The sequence below is a fragment of the Terrapene carolina genome, unplaced genomic scaffold (genome assembly GCF_002925995.2).
Source record: "Terrapene carolina triunguis isolate 2854851 unplaced genomic scaffold, T_m_triunguis-2.0 Scaffold234, whole genome shotgun sequence".
Taxonomy (NCBI): domain Eukaryota; kingdom Metazoa; phylum Chordata; order Testudines; family Emydidae; genus Terrapene; species Terrapene triunguis.
In genome coordinates, this window is record NW_020664585.1 from 8,201,008 (window position 1) to 8,218,527 (window position 17,520).

Sequence of the window (17,520 nt, forward strand, 5' to 3'; positions counted from 1 at the left end):
TCTCTGAGGGTGAGATTATCTGTATTTAGTTTGATTAGGCATAGATTTGCGCATTTTATTTTATTTTGCTTGTGACTTACTTTGTTCTGTCTGTTACTACTTTGAACCACTTAAATCCTACTGTCTGTATTTAATAAAATCACTTTTTATTTAGTAATTTACTCAGAGTATGTATTAATACCTGGGGGAGCAAACAGCTGTGCATATCTCTCTATCAGTGTTATAGAGGGCGAACAATTTATGAGTTTGCCCTGCATAAGCTTTATGCAGGGTAAAACGGATTTATCTGGGTTTAGACCCCATTGGGAGTTGGGCATCTGAGTGCTAAAGACAAGCACACTCCTGTGAGCTGTTTTTGGGTAAACTTGCAGCTTGGGGACAAGTAATTCAGACCCTGGGTCTGTGTTGAAGTGGACTGGAGTGTCTAATTCAGCAAGACGGGGTGCTGGAGTCCTGAGCTAGCAGGGAAAACAGAAGCAGGGGTAGTCTTGGCACATCGGGTGGCAGCTCCCAAGGGGGTTTCTGTGATCCAACCCGTCACACCCCCAATTTTTGAATGAGGAGCAGGCACTTTCCTCATGGGACAGAGCAGTTCAGAATTTAAAGAGGTCTCTCTTGTGATTGATTCCAGGTTAATGAGGGCGAACCAAATGTTATGTGGCTCTCAGGACTACATATTCCCGAGTCTTATCTCACAGCTCTTGTTCAAGCCACCTGTAGGAAAAATGGCTGGCCGCTGGATCGCTCCACCCTGTACACACAAGTGACCCAGTATGGTACTGCAGAGGAAGTCACCGAGCGCCCTGGGCAAGGTAGCACTTTCCAATGCAGAGTTTGCAAAAGCGGTTGGTAATTGGGCTGCAAACACAATATTTGGCCATTTTATAAAGGTAATAAGCATTAGTTTGTTTTAACTTATGCCTTTGCAGCCAAAAACTTGGTTTTGTTTGTCACACATGACCATTCAGTGGAAGGAACTGATGCCAAGGTATTCAGTGGGAATGGGAGTTAGGCGCTGTCCATATATAAAATGCTACAGCGGCACAGCTGCAGCTACACAGCTGTAGCACTTCATTGTGAACACTACAACAAAGGGAGAGGTTCTCCTGGCACTGTAGTAAATCAGCCTCTCTGAGAGGTGGTAGCTAGGGAATGGAAGAGTTCTTCCGTCAACGTCTGCCTGGGGCCTGAGGTCAGCTTCACTGCAGTGCTGAGGGGCATGGATTTTTCACACCCCTGAGCGATGTCACTAATTTTCTAGGGTAGCGCAGCCCTGAAAGGAACTGATGTTGAGCATCACAACAGCTAACTTTGAGGTTCCTAGAAAATCACTAGGATTCACAAAGCCTGGGTTTGGGGCCTAGGCTCCCTGTACAATCAATGTGGGGAGACAGGTGCCTAAGAATGGAAGTCACAAAACCCAGTACATTGAGCAGGGGCCGCCTGAGCTAGCCAGTGCCATTGGTGGAGGAGAGGGGTCTGTGCTAGGCCCCATCCCTAAGTCCAGGTAGCAGAGAAGCAGCTAGTGCTGTGCTCTGCAACTGGAAACCTCTCCTGGAGTCAGGTGCCTAAGGTATTTATTGCAAGAAACAGAGGAGGAGGACCAGCCTCCTAACTTTTAGCCCAATAGTGAGGGTACTCACCTGGGATGTGGGAGACCTCCAGTTCAAGTCAGGGGGGACTCTGCCTGATTTGACCAGAAGTCTTCCACCTCTTAGGTGAGTGCCTTAACCACTACACATAGGATAGTCTGATGTGGGGAGCTCCCTCAATTGCATTTGTTGACGCGATTGCACTTCATATAAATTATTAGCGAGTCATTGGCACAGAGGACTAGATGCTGGGTCTGTCAGGTGAGTGCCTTACCTACCAGCCTCATACGCTGTGTTTCATTTTGCCTCTTTCATTATTTATACATAGTGGAACTGCTTCGACAGGAGAGATTGAGGGAATCTGGACTAGCTCAGTGATTAGGGCACTCATCTGAGAGGTGCCAGATCTCTGGTCAAATCCCTTCTCCCAGGCAGCTGCGGGGACTTGACTTGAAATGAGGGGGTCTCATATCCCAGCTGAGTATCCTAATCACTGGGCTACAACGTATGAGGAAGATCCTCTCCCCCCATGGTGTGTGGAGTTAGGTGGCCTCTTAGTTCAGGCCCTGCAGGCAAGATTAGTGGATTTTCTGGCCCACCCTGAGGCTTAGGCATGTGGACACCTAGAAGGACACAGCAATGCATGGGCCCAGGGATGGAAACATAGGCACTTAAGGATCTTTTACAGGAAAATCTTGGGCACTGAGTGAGCTTAGGCAGCAGTTGAGCAAGGGCATAGTGAATCTGAGATTTTGGAACCTAAGTAGCTCTTAAGGGTTAGAACAGAGGGCTGGGAGTCCAGACTCCTGGGAGCCCTTTATTGCTTTGCTAGTAGCTTTCTTTTTGACTTTAGGCAAGTATAAGCTCTCTACTTTAGCTTGCTCATCAGTAAAAATACCAGGTGACAGTAATGCTAAAGGTTTATTCCTTAATATAAAGACCTTTGGACAGATAACTACTGCTGGGCTATAGTTATCAGAGCTGGTCAACAAATCAGGGAAAATATTTGAACATTTTTGTAGTTTCTTTTCTGTCAAAATTTTCCTTTTTTCAATCTAATTATTAATTCACCAAAGACATAGGAAGTGCTGTATCAGTGCAGCCCAGGTGTCCATCACATCCAATAGCCCTTCTTTGACAGAGGAAATTTCCGTATAGTACAAAGGTGTTGAGGTGCTATACAATAACATGCCCCAGGCACTTAGTGGCTGGTTTATGCCCTGAGGCTTGAGCTCCTTTAAAAATGTTTAGCCTAGATAGTGTACCTAAAGATACTTTTAATTTTAAAAACTGCATGAAGTTGGCTTGTGCCTGATTCACAATAAGTAAACATAGGAGTCACTCACAGTATTTCAGTGCGCTGAGGTTGCTGTAAACCCATAGTAACAAGGTCTAGCTAGTCCAGAGAGAATGTGCCTTACAAAAAAAGAATCCTTTTCAAATAGATTCATTTAGAAAAATGTTGCTTTTCTACTTGCTGCAGGATGCTTTGTTTCTGGTCTATATCTGGAAGGAGCAGACTGGGACATTGAGAATTGCTGTCTTGCCCGGAGCAAGCCCAAAGTCTTGATGGTAGATTTACCTATTCTAAAGATAATTCCTATCGAATCACATCGGCTCAAACTACAGGTATGAACATCTTCCCTCAAGGACAGATTGACAGGCTCTTTCCTAGTACCACAGGCAGCGCACATACAGATGTGACTGTTTTAACAACAAAATAGCTTTAGAGATGACTGTGTGTGAAATAGACAAGGCCTCATTTTTGTCTGTCTTAATTAGATTTCTCTGCTGTTAGTTGCTATCAGTTGGTGACACATTTAGTTTTGGACAATTAGGATTACTGTATGAAATGAAAATTGGGGAAGCTGATACATCCCTGTCCCCCTATCTGCCCCAGCCAGTGATTTAAATTAAGGCTATAATTAACATTATAGATTTAGAATTCTAATAGTGAATGCAAGCTTCTTATATCACCTTTACTAAAGGCATAAGGGTTCAATCCTGCAACCCCTAATCCTTGTTAAGGATCCTTCAAACAATACCTGCTTTTCTCTTGTTTTAGAATACATTCCGGACACCTGTGTACACAACCTCCATGAGAAGAAATGCCATGGGCATTGGCTTAGTTTTTGAAGCTGATCTTTCAACCATAAAGCATATTTCCCACTGGGTGCTGCAAGGGGTCTGTCTCACTTTGAACTCTGACTGACACCTTAAACTGTCCATTTCCCACACCCAAAGTGCATTGGTGGCTATCTGAGAACAACTTATGAAGTCAAATTAAGCCAAGAAGCACAGGATCAAGTTTTTTGTACCCTACCTTTTCAAGAGAATTCTACTGATTTTAAACTGGCCCAGAGACATTTTCAAAATAAGTATTTGCAGCAATTTTTCCTAAGACATTAAGATTTAGTAAATACAAAGCACGATGTAGTTTAACTTGTATTTAATTTTGTCTTCATATTTAAAGAAGCATTTTAGCCATTTATGTCAATTTGTATTTAACTTTTTCTATACTTTTGAAAAATAAAGGTTTTAGCCTTTTAGGCTGGAGAGTTCTTATAATCATACCAACCTATGACAGTATTTGTGTGTGAGATTATTTTGTTTTAAGAAACTTTTTTCACTTTCCCCTGCATCCCTGCTACTGTCTTTCTTTAGAAGAGATTCTTTCCATGCTCAGAGAGCAGAGGTGGGTTGTTCAGTCATGCCACAGACTGGTTTCGATATCATTGTAGCTTCAATCTTACTGTAAACTTTAGACTCAGGCATCCCATCTTTAGACTCAGGTATGGGAAGTTGGATTACTTTCCAGAGCACTGGCTGATCTATAATGTCTTTAGTCTAAAGGATAAGTACCTACTTCCACAATCTCTCCTAAGAAGTTGTTTCTTTTATTAGCTTAAACAAGTATTGTATTTTGAATTGGTAAAGGCACACCATGGACCTACCAGCATTTTGGAGTAGTCATTTGCTCAGTTCTATTTGTTGTGCTTTATCGGACAGCAGACTCATACCACAGCAAGAATGAGTGTTCAGGCTAACTCCCAGAAATTTAGGAGTTAAAGGAATATGCTTACACAAAAATCTGCATTTGCGTTTTTGTGTTGTGTGTGTTTGGGGTAGGGGAAAGGAAGGAGGAGGGTAATGGGCAAGCAGCTGGTATGTTACTGGGAGAGACAAGGTATTGTTGGGAGCATATGAATCACATAGGACAAGTCAAAGACAACACTGTTCCTCCCATCCTTTGAGTAGCAGCATGACAATACCCTGAGAAAAGCTAGGTTCTCTAGTACTGATTTCCTGTGGTCGCTTGGGTAAGTCATTTCAAGACACAGGTTAAAATGAGTATCAGATTTATCCACTGCTGTAAAGTACCTTGAGATCTATGGCTGAAGTGTGCTACAGAACTGCAAACTAGGCCCATCTTCCAAACATCTGGAATGTGGGGTTTTAAGGATAAACTACTTACATATTTCTGTTTATTTGCTACTAGAGATCACTAAACCAAAACAGTTTTTAAAATTGTGAGTTAAAAAGGAAAACATTCCCCTTTTTTGTCTCACAGTTTAGTAACTAATTTTCCTTTGAACTGTAGATTCCCATCCTCTAAAAAACCCAGAATATTTGTACTTTGCTAATAATTGACATTTTTAGTAATGGAATTCTCCAAACCATTTGAAACATTGAGAATGGGTTGAAGGGCTCCCAAGGTTAACATTCTCAGAAAATTCTAAAAATACCATTTGGGTTTTGCATCCTTCCGTGAGTGTGCCTCAGAACAGAGTGAGCCTCATGTCTCCATAAAGTTGTTTCAAACTTAAAACAAAAACAAATAAATCATTGGTTAGGTCTGATGGTTTTTATGCTGTTGTACAGTATACAGGCTAAGTATAAAAACAAACATTTCAATAGTGCACTTTTTGTGCAGTGTATTATTTTTACACCTTAGTAAGGCGTTTTAAGAGCCTTGTACAAAAGGCACCATAGTGCAAAGTATTAATTAGTGTAAGATTAATATTAACCATTCAATTTCTAAACACCAAAACAGGAGCCTGCTTTCCATTAGGACAGTGTTCATACTCTCTCCATGAAGACTTACACAATAGTTTTTCAATTGGTGTTTTCTTTCTTACACTCCCACCACAGTCAGTTATATATTATGACCATTTGAAACTGTTAAAAAGAATGAAGAAAAGGACACAAATCAAAATACAGGATTAATAAAATAAAGTTTGTTGGGAATTTTGTAATAGTGGAGAGAAATGTAACAAAAATATGAACACAATTTGATCAGGACCACCTGAAAAAAGTTCTCTCATAGGTTCTCTTAACACATCTGCATTATTTTCAATGCTGCCATAAGAAAGGCTTTGTCATGAAAGTTAGAGTCTGTGTATGAAATGCTACATACACACCATCAAGACTTCAAAGGAACATTGACATTTTAAACATTAACAGCCAATACATATTGCTGGAGGTTTATAATTAGTATCTTTTTTCATTAATGTTGATTAATAATGCAGACTGTAGCCTGTGCTTTTGTCCACATATGCAGTTATAGTAAATGGAGTAGTACTTAGAAGCAAGCAGTCAGGTACACCTAGATTTGGCCACAGCATTTAGTAATTATATACTTTGCAATATGAACAGAGAGTCTCATTTGTGTTTCATTGAAGTAGGCTAATTATTAATGACAGATCTGGAAAAAATTTGGCATGCATGGGGCATTAAAAGAAACTTTACTGCAGATGAGATTTATCCTATTTGATCACAGTGCATAAACAGCAACAGAATAATAGAGCATCACATCAATCATTTCACTTAAACAGTTCTGTCTGTCCCTGAATGCTTTCGGACCACTTTACTTCCATTGACCTGATCCACTGCTAATGTTTCAACCTCAGGCTGAGGCTGGGATGTTGTTACATGGTGAATTCGATGTGCCACACCAATATGCGCCTTGTGCTGCTTCTCTTTTGCTGGACTGTGTGATTCGCCTGATGTGCGTTCTGAAGCAATGGGTGGAATAACTAAAGGCCTCTCTTTGATCAGGTGGATCTCTGCAGTTTCCCTGGCCAATAAAAATGGAGTGGGATCAGGCATAGCATCAACAGGCTCTCGCAACAGCAGCTTTCGACTATCCGATCCGAATCTATAGGCCTCTTCAAACTCCGGGTTTAGTGGTGTTGACAGACTCTTTTTCATTCTGCGTCGGGGAGTCTCAGGTAGTTTATCTTTGGGAGGAGCTGGCTTGTAGTTGGACAATACTGGACTTCCAGATGGGGTGGCATCAGAAGTCCCACTTGAACTCATAAGCTTTTTCTTGGTAGCATGCAGTTGTGAAGTTAGATATGCAATAGTGCTTGCTCGCTGCTCTAGTTCACTTGACAGCATATTTAGCTTATGGCTTTTCATTTTTAACTCTTCTAAATATTTCTTTTCTCTTTCTTTGATGGTGTTTTCCAGCACCATTATCATTGCAGTCTTTTGTTCCAGTTCCTTTAATAATTCATTATTTTCAGCCTCTTTGACTTTCAGCTGAGCTTCAAGTGCTTCACATTTTCTTTTGAGTTCATCGCTTCTTGAATTACCATTTTCTAGAAGAACAGGAAAAGTAAATGGTTTCAAGCGAATTATAGCCGCTAGGTAAAAATGAGCAATGCAACGCCTTTCTTTAAAATTAATTCTCAGAATGTAAGAATATCCCAAAGGCTAACTTCTGGAAATACACTGACCACTTCATAGTTTAAAAGCTAACACGATAGCTCTTAGTTAAACAAAAAATTAGATACAAGATCAATGCCACATTCAGCAGCTTAGGATGGGGAGGATACCCAGTTGATGATTCCAACTTGAAATAAAAATGAAGATAGCTCAGTTGTTCTAGGAAAGTAGCCAGAGATTATAGTAAATTTTGGTTGCTGAACGCTCACAAATTTAAGTCATTTTGCAAATCCTGCAAGGCCACCAAGAGTAACAAGAACTCATTGACCTGGCGAGGAGAATGCCTGGCTGTACCACATTAGAAAGTCTATAAATGTTATGGTGAGCTAATGCTTAGAAGAGTGCTCTTCAAGTCAGAACGCTTGGGCACTATTCCTGGCTGCCCCACTGCCATGGAGTGACACCTCGGGCAACTCACTTAATCGCTTCATACTTCATCTTATCCTTCTGTAAAATAGGTACAATCAAATACTGAACAAAAAGGCATGTTGTGAGGCCTAACTGTTTGTACCCTTTTCCTAGTCTAGGGGTTATCCCCAGCAAACATTACTGTCGTAAGTATCAGCAGCTGAAGCACAGCACATCTGAAATGCCTGGCAGTTTTCTCCAGATCTGTGATGCAGCTACAGTAGTTGCACAGTTTCAAGAATGTGATTTATGGGCAGAGTGAGAGTATTTATAGTTTCTGTCTTCTTGTACTGGAAAAGGGAAATGATGCTTTGGTGGTTAAAACAAAGAAATGGGAGTCAGCAGTTCTGGGTTCTATTCCTGGTCCTTCCATAGGCTTCTTTTGTGACCCTGGGATAGGAACACTTCACAAGCATTCAGAAATTAAGCTTAGCAAGTAAGAAAGCATTTGGGGATCCTGGGTTGGAAGGCACTATAAATTCTAACTGAAAAGTATTATTATATACTTGTGATATAAAAAAAATGCATGCCTACACCACACACAGACACCAAAGATGGAAGATGTTAACCAGACCATGAAAAGCATCACCTGCACTGCATTTCTTACCTGCCAGGTCCGAACTTTTCAGAGTCAGCTCATAGGTCAAATCTAAAAAAGAAACCTGTTTTATTTTTTGGACATTACATATGATTAAAATAGAGCATATCTGCAAAGAGGTTAGAACTGTCTTTTGCATTCATAGATGTTTCTAGTGACAAAAGGCTGCTTCAACAGTTTTAAAAAGCCAGTGACTTAAAGAAAACTACAGAAAATGCTCCCCAAACTACCCCTGTATCCTGCAGCTGCACATGTTAATTTTTGGGTTTAATTTTATTGAATTAAGTGTTCTGACATGTTTATGATGTAAATACTTAATGATTTTCATGACTAAAATTGAAGAGTAAAATCTGTTCTGTCCAGTTGTTCACTTATTAGCATTGTTTGCCATTGATTAGTTTAATAGGCTATATTTTGCTTGAGCCCAATGCACACGTGTACACTAATACTGTGAAATAGTCTCTCAAAAGTTGTTGACTGGACAGAGCTTTGGAGAATATACCAGAGGGAAAAATCCTGCATTGGCTGGGAATACACACTAGTTGGGACCTTACAGGGTTTCTATGGTTCATTTGGTGCTGGTATAATAATTCATATTAAATGGAGCCACTAGAAATGTAAGAGTGATCTTTGCTACTAAATCAAAATCAGTTTTCACCAACACATTAGACCCGAGTTCAAATTATAGTTTTGCTAGACCATACATACATATTTTGCACAACAAACATTTTTATAAGCCCTTAAAACAGCAATACTGTAGAACCTCAGTTACGAACACCTCAGGAATGGAGGTTGTTCGTAACTCTGAACAAAACATTATGGTTGTTCTTTCAAAAATTTATAACTGAACATTGACTTACTACAGCTTTGAAACTTTACTATGCAGAAGAAAAATGCTGCTTTGCTTTTATTCTTTTGGTAGTTTATTTTTAACAGTACTGTACTGCCTTTTTTTGGGGCGGGGGGGGGGGGGGGGAGGAGAGGGTGTGCTGCTGCTGCCTGATTGTATACTACCAGTTTCAATTGAGGTGTGTGGTTGACTGGTCAGTTCGTAACTCTGAGGTTCTACTGTACATTATTATTTGCTATAATAAATTATAGCAGAACCTTTCTACTTTGAACTAAGGGATCCACTGCAGATTACCATATTAGCACGTAAGCCAACGTACATGAAATAAATATGAGAGAACACTTTACAAAACACACTTCAGTTATTTTAACAATTGTACTTTATTTATGACAATAGTTTGTGTACTCAGAAATGTACATTGTTTGAGCTAAATACAACACAGGAGACGACGCTTTATGGAGATTTCAAAACTGAGAAGTGGCATGAACCTGCAGATTTTTATGCGATTACTAAAATATAATACCAATATAATACAAAGCTTCTTCCGGAAGTGCAGTTGGTCAAATAATATTTGAATACTATTGTGAAATAGTATTTCAAATGGCTTCAGGAAGGAGAGGACTTGGGAGTGAAGTCTGCACAAAGCTGAGCTGCTGAGTGGTCATAGCAACACTGCTGGCGGTATTTATGTAACTACCTGTGCAATGCTGTTGCAGTCGTCGAATCTCAGCGTGCAAACCTTTGAGTGTGTTGGCATGTTCCCGCTGGAGAAACAACAGATTCTTCTGGGCACTGTGCAACTGGTTCTCCAGGTTTGAAGCTGCCATCCTGACATCTAGGAACCTGTTATTAAAGAGAGTCAGAGTTATAGCTCACAGTTACCCTGCAGATATGAGAGTCCAATTCTAGCCTTGGGTGAATCAGGAGAAACTCCAATAATGTCCGTGGAGTTACACTAGTGTAGAACCAGTACAAAAGCAGAATCAGGCCCACAAAGAGTAAAAGGCATTTCACAGTACCTGTTTAAAGCATTTAATGACACCTAGTTTTGGAACTGGTCATTAACTTTCATAGAAAGTCTGAGTGCATTCTAGGCAGCAGCCTCCATGCTGAGAGCCGGGAGGGGGGCACAGGGTGCTCATTTGATTGTAGTTAACACATTTAAAGCATTAGCTCCAGACAGGCTTTAAGGCACTAATCCCTTAACAAGATAAAAGCGGAGTTCCAAGAAAACAGAATAATAGAGGTTTGTTTTACTGTGGACTTTGATTCACCTCTTGAGGCACAGGAAATTAGGCACGCGCGGTAACTCCCCCTATATAGGGCAAGGAAATAGAGCACTGAAGTGCATTGTACCCAAGTATGGTGAAACCTTATTACGGGAACGTCCAAGAGACAGCAAATCATTTGCCTTTAACGAAAGGTTGAGACAAATGGTGCTGGAAACCTCCGGGACTGGGACACACTGAAGCTGTTGTTAAGGTTACCTAATGGAAGTTGGCTTTTGTTCAAATGTATACAATGGAACCTGCACTAAGAGAAGGTTGCTCGAGGAGAACTCTACGTTGTGTGGCGCTATTCTGTCTCTTATAGCATTTTCTACTGCACTGTAGTACAGATCCTTGCAACTTCTTGCAGGATTCTCAGTACTGGAGAACAGCCTCCTGACATTTCCATACAAGATAGAATTTCCAAGATTCTGTGATGACATACTATAGAACAAGACAATGGACCAATGGGATGTGTCATTTAAAGAGAATATGGATCCGTTTTGGTACTCATAAAATGTTGGTACAAACAGAAACATTAAGACATTGGATTCTACAGATTGTAAGGCAGTAGTTATCTAGGGCTTGGATCTGCCCCAAAGCACCCACATTGAGGTAAAAAGAAGTTCTCTGTGGCATTGAAGAGATGGAAATGGCTAATGGACTAGATGATCACAATGGTCTCTTCTGGCTTTATAATCTATGAATAGTTCAACATTGAGTGACACAGCTACACAACACTAAAGACACCTTTCCACTGCACTACCATAACAACTGCAGCTCATGGGAAGACAATAATGATTCTAAGTGTGACCACAGGGACTCTACTCAGCATGGTGTAGTCAAGGACAAAAGCAAGATGGGACCTGTGGCAAGGGTAGTCACATTCTCCTTTCGGAGAAAGGCATTAAGGCAGTGGTCAGGGTCTGATTCTTGAGAGTATTTTAAAAGGGCATTTTGGAGTGTTCTAGTCCCAGGGTGATCTGCACAGAGTAGTTGCCAGAAATCCAGAAGTGATAGTATGCAATTCATACAGTTGCCATGCCTCCATTTTATGTGAGGTATTATGTAACCTCAGCCCCTGTGTTTCTAACTGAACCTTCATCACTTTAAAATCTCTTGGAGAGATTGCAGGGAAAGGGGAACATTCTTGCACATGTGGAAGTTGTGTCCAGGAATTAGATGGTTTTGGGAGGAAATTATGACAGAACACCAGCTTCCCAGAGTTCAGCTTCCCTGATTACTTAATGCTCCAGTAAAGAAAGCTGTAATATCAGTAATGCCAATCTCCAAGACAACCAAGAAGTGTGGGTATCCAGTGCTGCTGCACTTATTGATGCATTTTGATTTGGTAGTAACCTCTATATTTAGGTTGCCTAACACTTTCTATGAGAAGATTCTTGTGACTTTTTTTTGAGAAGCTCTAACACCTTCACTGTTTGCAGCAGGTCTTTGAAATTCTGCAGGAAGAAAGCCCTCAGGCTAGGGAAGTGCCATTTGTTGGTCCCATGAAGTTGTTGAGGTTTGATAAAGTTATAAACGTTTGAAAATCACCATTTCCCTTCTCTTCCTTGCATGCCTCAGGAAAGTTTTGGCATCACATCAAAATAATAAATTGCCAACAAACATTCTAAAGAGCTGGGTGCATGCTGATAAAGCGACAGCATCAGCACACGCTATACTGGAAACATGTGGAACTGTTGCAGCAGCTGGTGTGTGAGAGCGTGAACCAGGCTTCTCCCATATTGGCATGTGCTTTTGGGGCCCATCCCCCTTCTGGGGGCACCACAACGGGCAGGAGCTCCCTCAAACTCCAAGAAAGGGTGAAGAAAGATGTGTGCCCAGCTACTCCAGAGCATTCCCTGGCTCCAGTAGCCTATACCCCAGCTGGGACAACAGCCTTCTCCTACTGCCAGCTATTGTAGTTAGTCCTGTAGCTCAGTGGCAGAAGTCAGTCCCGCAGGTTCAGGGTACAAACACTGATGACATACGATGAGGGGTGCCACAGTTTTTCATAACAGAGTTTGGTTAAACTTTAAAAAAAGACAAAAGTACGTACAAGAGACTATGTTAAGTGAACACCATTAAGATGGCAAAGTCAAGTACTCAAGAGTTAGAAGTGCCAGATTTATGGTTGCCCATGCAATCTTGTTCCATATGCATTATGATACAGTATTTAATTACATGATCTCGTCCGTCCCCCCAGGATCCCTGACTCATTCAGGGCACAGGATGGACAAACAAGGGGGAAGAATTAAGGTCACACTGGCAATCTTAAATGCTTGAACTTAAAACATAAAAGATGTTCTTTTAGGTATGTAATTACTTTTTAAAAAACATCTTTATTTGGGAACATTAACAGCAAATTAAGTTAATGAAATTGAAAAATGTTTCTAAAAATACATACACTACTTTTTGACTTCAATCCCTCACCCCAAAGTGAGACCCAGAGGTTTTTGGGGCCTCTTGAATCTAGCTGGTAGTTAAAAAACAGGGTCTTGGTGATCTTACTTGGTAGCCAGAGCTGAAATATACAGTTCTGATGAGTCAGCTGGAGGCTGCTATTCCCATGGAAACAAGAGTTGCCTGGTCAAAAATGGGGTAAAGGGGCTTTTTGGGAATCAGTTTCCATGGAAGTGTAGCATGGAGCTTTCAGCTGATTTGCAGAAAAAAAGCTCACGGATTAGAATGATTGTTTTACAAAAAATTCTAAATTAACAATGCTAGTTCAGTCTTTGCTGGGGTGGGTGGTAGCCTTGCCAGCATTGTGCTGACAAGGTACAAAGCTAGTTAGTAGGCAACTAAATCACCATAATCATAATACATAAAGCAATGGAAAGTTATAGCCCAACAGTGCTCTAAGCAAAAGACTATTGGGCTGGACAAGTAACAAATAAGCTTTGGGTGGATGCTCTGGTAAAACCTGGATTTCAGTAAAACAGGATTGGTTCAGCACAGTCTTTGCAAGTGAGGGAGGAGGCTTTGCTGAGAGTCACTTTGTTGCCACCACAACTGTATTTTGTCAGAGCCCACAGGGCCAGATGATAATTTTTAAATGGACTTTTCAGCTATATTAGTGACCTTGGGGCACCATTAATTTTAAGCATTGTCAATATTTCTGTTGCATTACCTTTTCAGAATGATGTAGCCTACTCTGCAAAGCCAAGTTCAGCCGGATAAAAGCTTTACAGCATCATCTGATTCTTAAGTGCTCATTGTATTCTCACTGAATGCAACAGCAGAATGAAATCTGCATTTGAGACCATTCCCCAAACATGGCAGGATTTTCAGATATGGTTACAACGCTTTACACTCTAAAAAAACTGCAGTGGCAGATGGGGGCTCAAACAGGATTTTTGTTAATATCAGCAATCGATTTATTTGGTTAATTTCAGTGTATAAAAAGAAAATTTTTTTTTGAAAGAGATGTCTATAAATAGTATCCGGAAACCTTTCCTATCACAATTGTTACCGAGAGCAGCTTTGTGCCTGTAGGTTAAAGTGAGGTGAAAAGTTTTAAGAAAAAATTAGAAGACTTAAAGACACAAAGAGTAACAGAAAAGATGTTCAAAATATATAAACCTTCCAAATAAATATATTCAACAAAATAATACTATATGTCAGAAAACAAGACAACCTGATTGGATTTCTTCAGCGCCTATTATACAGTAGTATTACTCCACACCAGGAGTTATTTTTTTCACATAGCTCCCTTAGGTCTTAAGGATCACATTGGGATTAACTAGTCTGAAGGAAAAAATAAAACAGATTAGTTTTATGAGGCTGGCAGGAAAATGTGACATCAGAAATTGACAATATGGACCTAGGACATCTTTCCCCTGCAGAAGTTAATCAGGGAAATCTATGGAATTTAATACACAAGCGTTTCTGGGGTAGCAGCCCCTCTCAGGTAAGCAGTTTTCTCCTTCCTCTGGATGATAAAGGGAGCACAGCCCTCCAATCCTGAGAATATCCTGGGGTCTTCCTGTGATTTTACTCCGCACTACAGCAAATCCCAGGGGATGCCTTGTGGTCATGCCTGAACCTTACCTCCTCCTCTGAGAAAAACAGAAGGTGAAGGGCAATGATAAAGTTAATGCTACACAAAGTAGCATTCACGTCTGCTGAAGTTTCCATGGGTATGTGGGCATCCCCCAATTCTACCGTTAGCATGCCCAACCATAACTTCTTCCAAGACAGGTGGAAACAACCCCATGTAGTCTCTGTAGTCCAAATTGTGCATTTTCTTGGAAATGGGGGGAAATATCACGCCGTACAAATAAGAGGGAACTTTATATCTTTGGAAGACAGGGTCACGGTATGGACATATAATAGCTACCTGCCTTTTGAATTCTATGCTTTTGCAATGCAGAAATGTCATTGTATCCTAATTTAGATGACTTTTCCTAGAGCAAGGGGTGGATTGGGAGAAGAACTGGAAAAACTCAGATAACTGACAGTTGAACAGCTTCTCAGATGCTAGTTGATCAATCATTATTCAGCTGGCTCTAATTCTGCAATGTTTTTTGCTAGATATCTATTAGCTAATGCACTACCCATCTGGTAGTCTAGGACGAGAAGAGGGGCTGAACACAATATTATTTACTCATCTGGGAAAAGAATAAAAAAATCTTCACTTGAGCTATTCAAGTGGAAGTCAGTTAAATAAAAAGTATAAATTATTATTTTCCTGGGTTGACAGCAAATTGTTTTGTACTGCTAGGCACATAGTAACCTAACGGGATGCAAACTTAACTTGAAAGGGATTGTTATGGATGATAAGTCCAAAGATTCTGAAACTGATGTTCCAAAGCACAAATCATATGAGCATAAGAAAGGATCAACCTGAATAAACCTGGCTGTGTAACAAGCTGGACCTCTATTACTGATTCACTCTTAGTCTGTGGTTGGGCTAAATTTTCTAGGCCAAAATGATCACAAACTAGGAATACAGATGCCCCCCGGGTTACGCAAATCCAACTTACGCAAATCCGCATTTACAGAAAAGTTCCATAAGCTAGAAATAGGAGGGGTTTTGGGGTTTTTTTTGTGTAATTGTTGGGTATATGTTTCCGACTTACGCAAAATTCGAGTTACGCAAGGTGCTCCGGAACGGAACGCTTGCATAAGTTGGGGAGCGTCTGTATATTAAACATTTCCCACACACTTCCGGAAGAGGCTCACAAGCATGGATTTAAGCAGAGAATAGAGGGAAGAGGTTTGAAAGGTCAGGGCCCGACACCCCAGAAGAGTGCAGACCAAAGGAGGATTTTGAAAAGAATGGGAGATACCTTAACCTTTCCTGGTGTGTCTAGTATTTACAAAGCACACTATGTTCAGAAACAATCAACGTTTCTTTTTGGTGCCTTTGAAGCAGCTCATTCTTTATGTTGCATACATAGCTTGCTCTTTACACTTTAGCTCTTTGTCCTCACTCAATAGGGCTTTGTTCGTTGCTTTGCCAGGGAATGTTTGTAATCTGGGAATTATTTACTGCACCAAAAGTATTATTGAACAGGATAATGCTGCCACGAATGCTTTTAATGAGGAGTTCCCCCATGGTCAACAGAAATGAACTAAACAACTGTCTCCCTACTCAGAGCACTGTCCCTATTACATGAAGACAGCTCTTTGACTGGTTTCAGAGTAGCAGTCATGTTAGTCTGTATCAGCAAAAAGAACGAGGAGTACTTATGACACCTTAGAGACTAACATTCATTTGGGCATAAGCTTTTGTGGGCTAAAACCCACTTCATCGGATGCATGCTGTGGAAAGTACAGTAGGAAGATATATATACACAGAGAACATGAAAAAATGGGTATTGCCATACCAACTCTAACGAGACTAATCAATTAAGGTGGGCTATTATCAGCAGGAGAAAAAAAACTTTTGTAGTGATAATCAGGATGGCTCATTTCCGCTCTTTGACTGTTATTCTGCTTTGTGTCAGGCATGAGCCAAAGAACTACAAATGGTATTGAAACAAAAAGACTAAATTTACCTTAATGAGATTAGGTACTGCATGTCTAGACAGTTTGGACCAGATTCCGAGAGTTCAGTGCAGTTACTCTCATTTTACAATGCTGTAACGGAGGGCAGAACTGGACCCACTCGACCACAGCCTTTGGAGACTGATGCAAAAGCCACTAAAAAGGACGGTGCATGGCCCTCCCTTAAGTGCTCATAAAGATTATTTTGCTCCCTTGGGAGGATGCTTCATGGTCTGGTGAATGCAGGTAGGCAGCTGAGCACACATGTACAAACAGAACTGTATTGAGTTTTTCTGGGTGCATCAACTGTACTTTTGAAAATAATTTAAGTTTTTGCACAAACACTTTGATAGAACTTTTATGCTTCACCACTCCTGCAGGACGAGAAAGAGGATATTGCTTTGTTTTCACAGGAACTCAGTGCTATTCAATGGGATGCACTCAGCATGGCTGGTGGAATTTTAAAATTTGTAATCCCCTTTTGAGTGAATAGCATGACTTTTGAAACTCCATCCCATGCTCTACATTTCATCTTAAAACATGTTGAGACATACGGTTGAAGAGAGCACTAGATTGATGCACAATTAAAAACAATTGCAGTGTCCTGAAAATACACACGTCACCAATGGCAACTCATTGTAACACAGTCAGTCCTTGAACAAAAGGCAGCTAACTTTGAACTTTATGATTTGGAATATTACTTTTTGCAAATTAGTTCAGAAGACTTACAGGGATACTGTCAACTTAAAACTTACACTTTTGTCTGAAATTTTTTTTAGTTACTGTTAGAAATAATATGCAAGCTGACTACAAGGAAAAAGCTAGAGGAAATAAAAACCTTTTCAGATGTCATATAGCCTAAAGTAAGCAAACACCTTACATCTAGGAGGTTTCACTGTTTCCATGTACAATCGGTTTCCCTATTTGTGTGGGTCTTTCACATAGCAACAAGGGATTGTTTCTTAAAGTCACAAAAAATGACAGGAATAGACTTTGGAGCAAGCTCAGTACCTGAAACTATTTTTAACTCCTTTCTAAAAACTGACTCAATTTCAAGTTGATAGCATCTCTTTCCTAGAGTAT

At 40.5% G+C, this 17,520-nt stretch overlaps 2 protein-coding genes across 6 annotated transcripts in view; one reads left to right on the forward strand and one right to left on the reverse strand.

The window, feature by feature from the left end:
* DNAH10 (dynein axonemal heavy chain 10) overlaps positions 1-4,011 on the forward strand; it is a 106,979-nt gene extending 102,968 nt beyond the window's left edge. The window contains 3 exon segments of the mRNA XM_029912620.1: positions 632-812; positions 3,076-3,221; positions 3,658-4,011. Of these exon segments, the coding sequence (XP_029768480.1) occupies positions 632-812; positions 3,076-3,221; positions 3,658-3,804 (474 nt within the window). The 3' untranslated portion in view covers positions 3,805-4,011.
* A 1,448-nt stretch (positions 4,012-5,459) lies between these two features.
* Positions 5,460-17,520, reverse strand: part of CCDC92 (coiled-coil domain containing 92) — a 61,951-nt gene continuing 49,890 nt past the window's right edge. For 4 of the 5 annotated variants that reach the window (XM_024196828.2, XM_024196832.2, XM_024196833.2 and 1 more), the window contains exons 2-4: positions 9,876-10,021; positions 8,338-8,379; positions 5,460-7,195 (exon numbers count right to left, since the gene is read on the reverse strand). In XM_024196828.2, the coding sequence (XP_024052596.2) occupies positions 6,420-7,195; positions 8,338-8,379; positions 9,876-10,005 (948 nt within the window). In that variant the 5' untranslated portion in view covers positions 10,006-10,021 and the 3' untranslated portion in view covers positions 5,460-6,419. Of the gene's footprint in view, positions 7,196-8,337; positions 8,380-9,875; positions 10,022-14,083; positions 14,147-17,520 lie in introns of those variants that run through there. The other variant, XM_024196831.2, reaches the window with a different exon arrangement.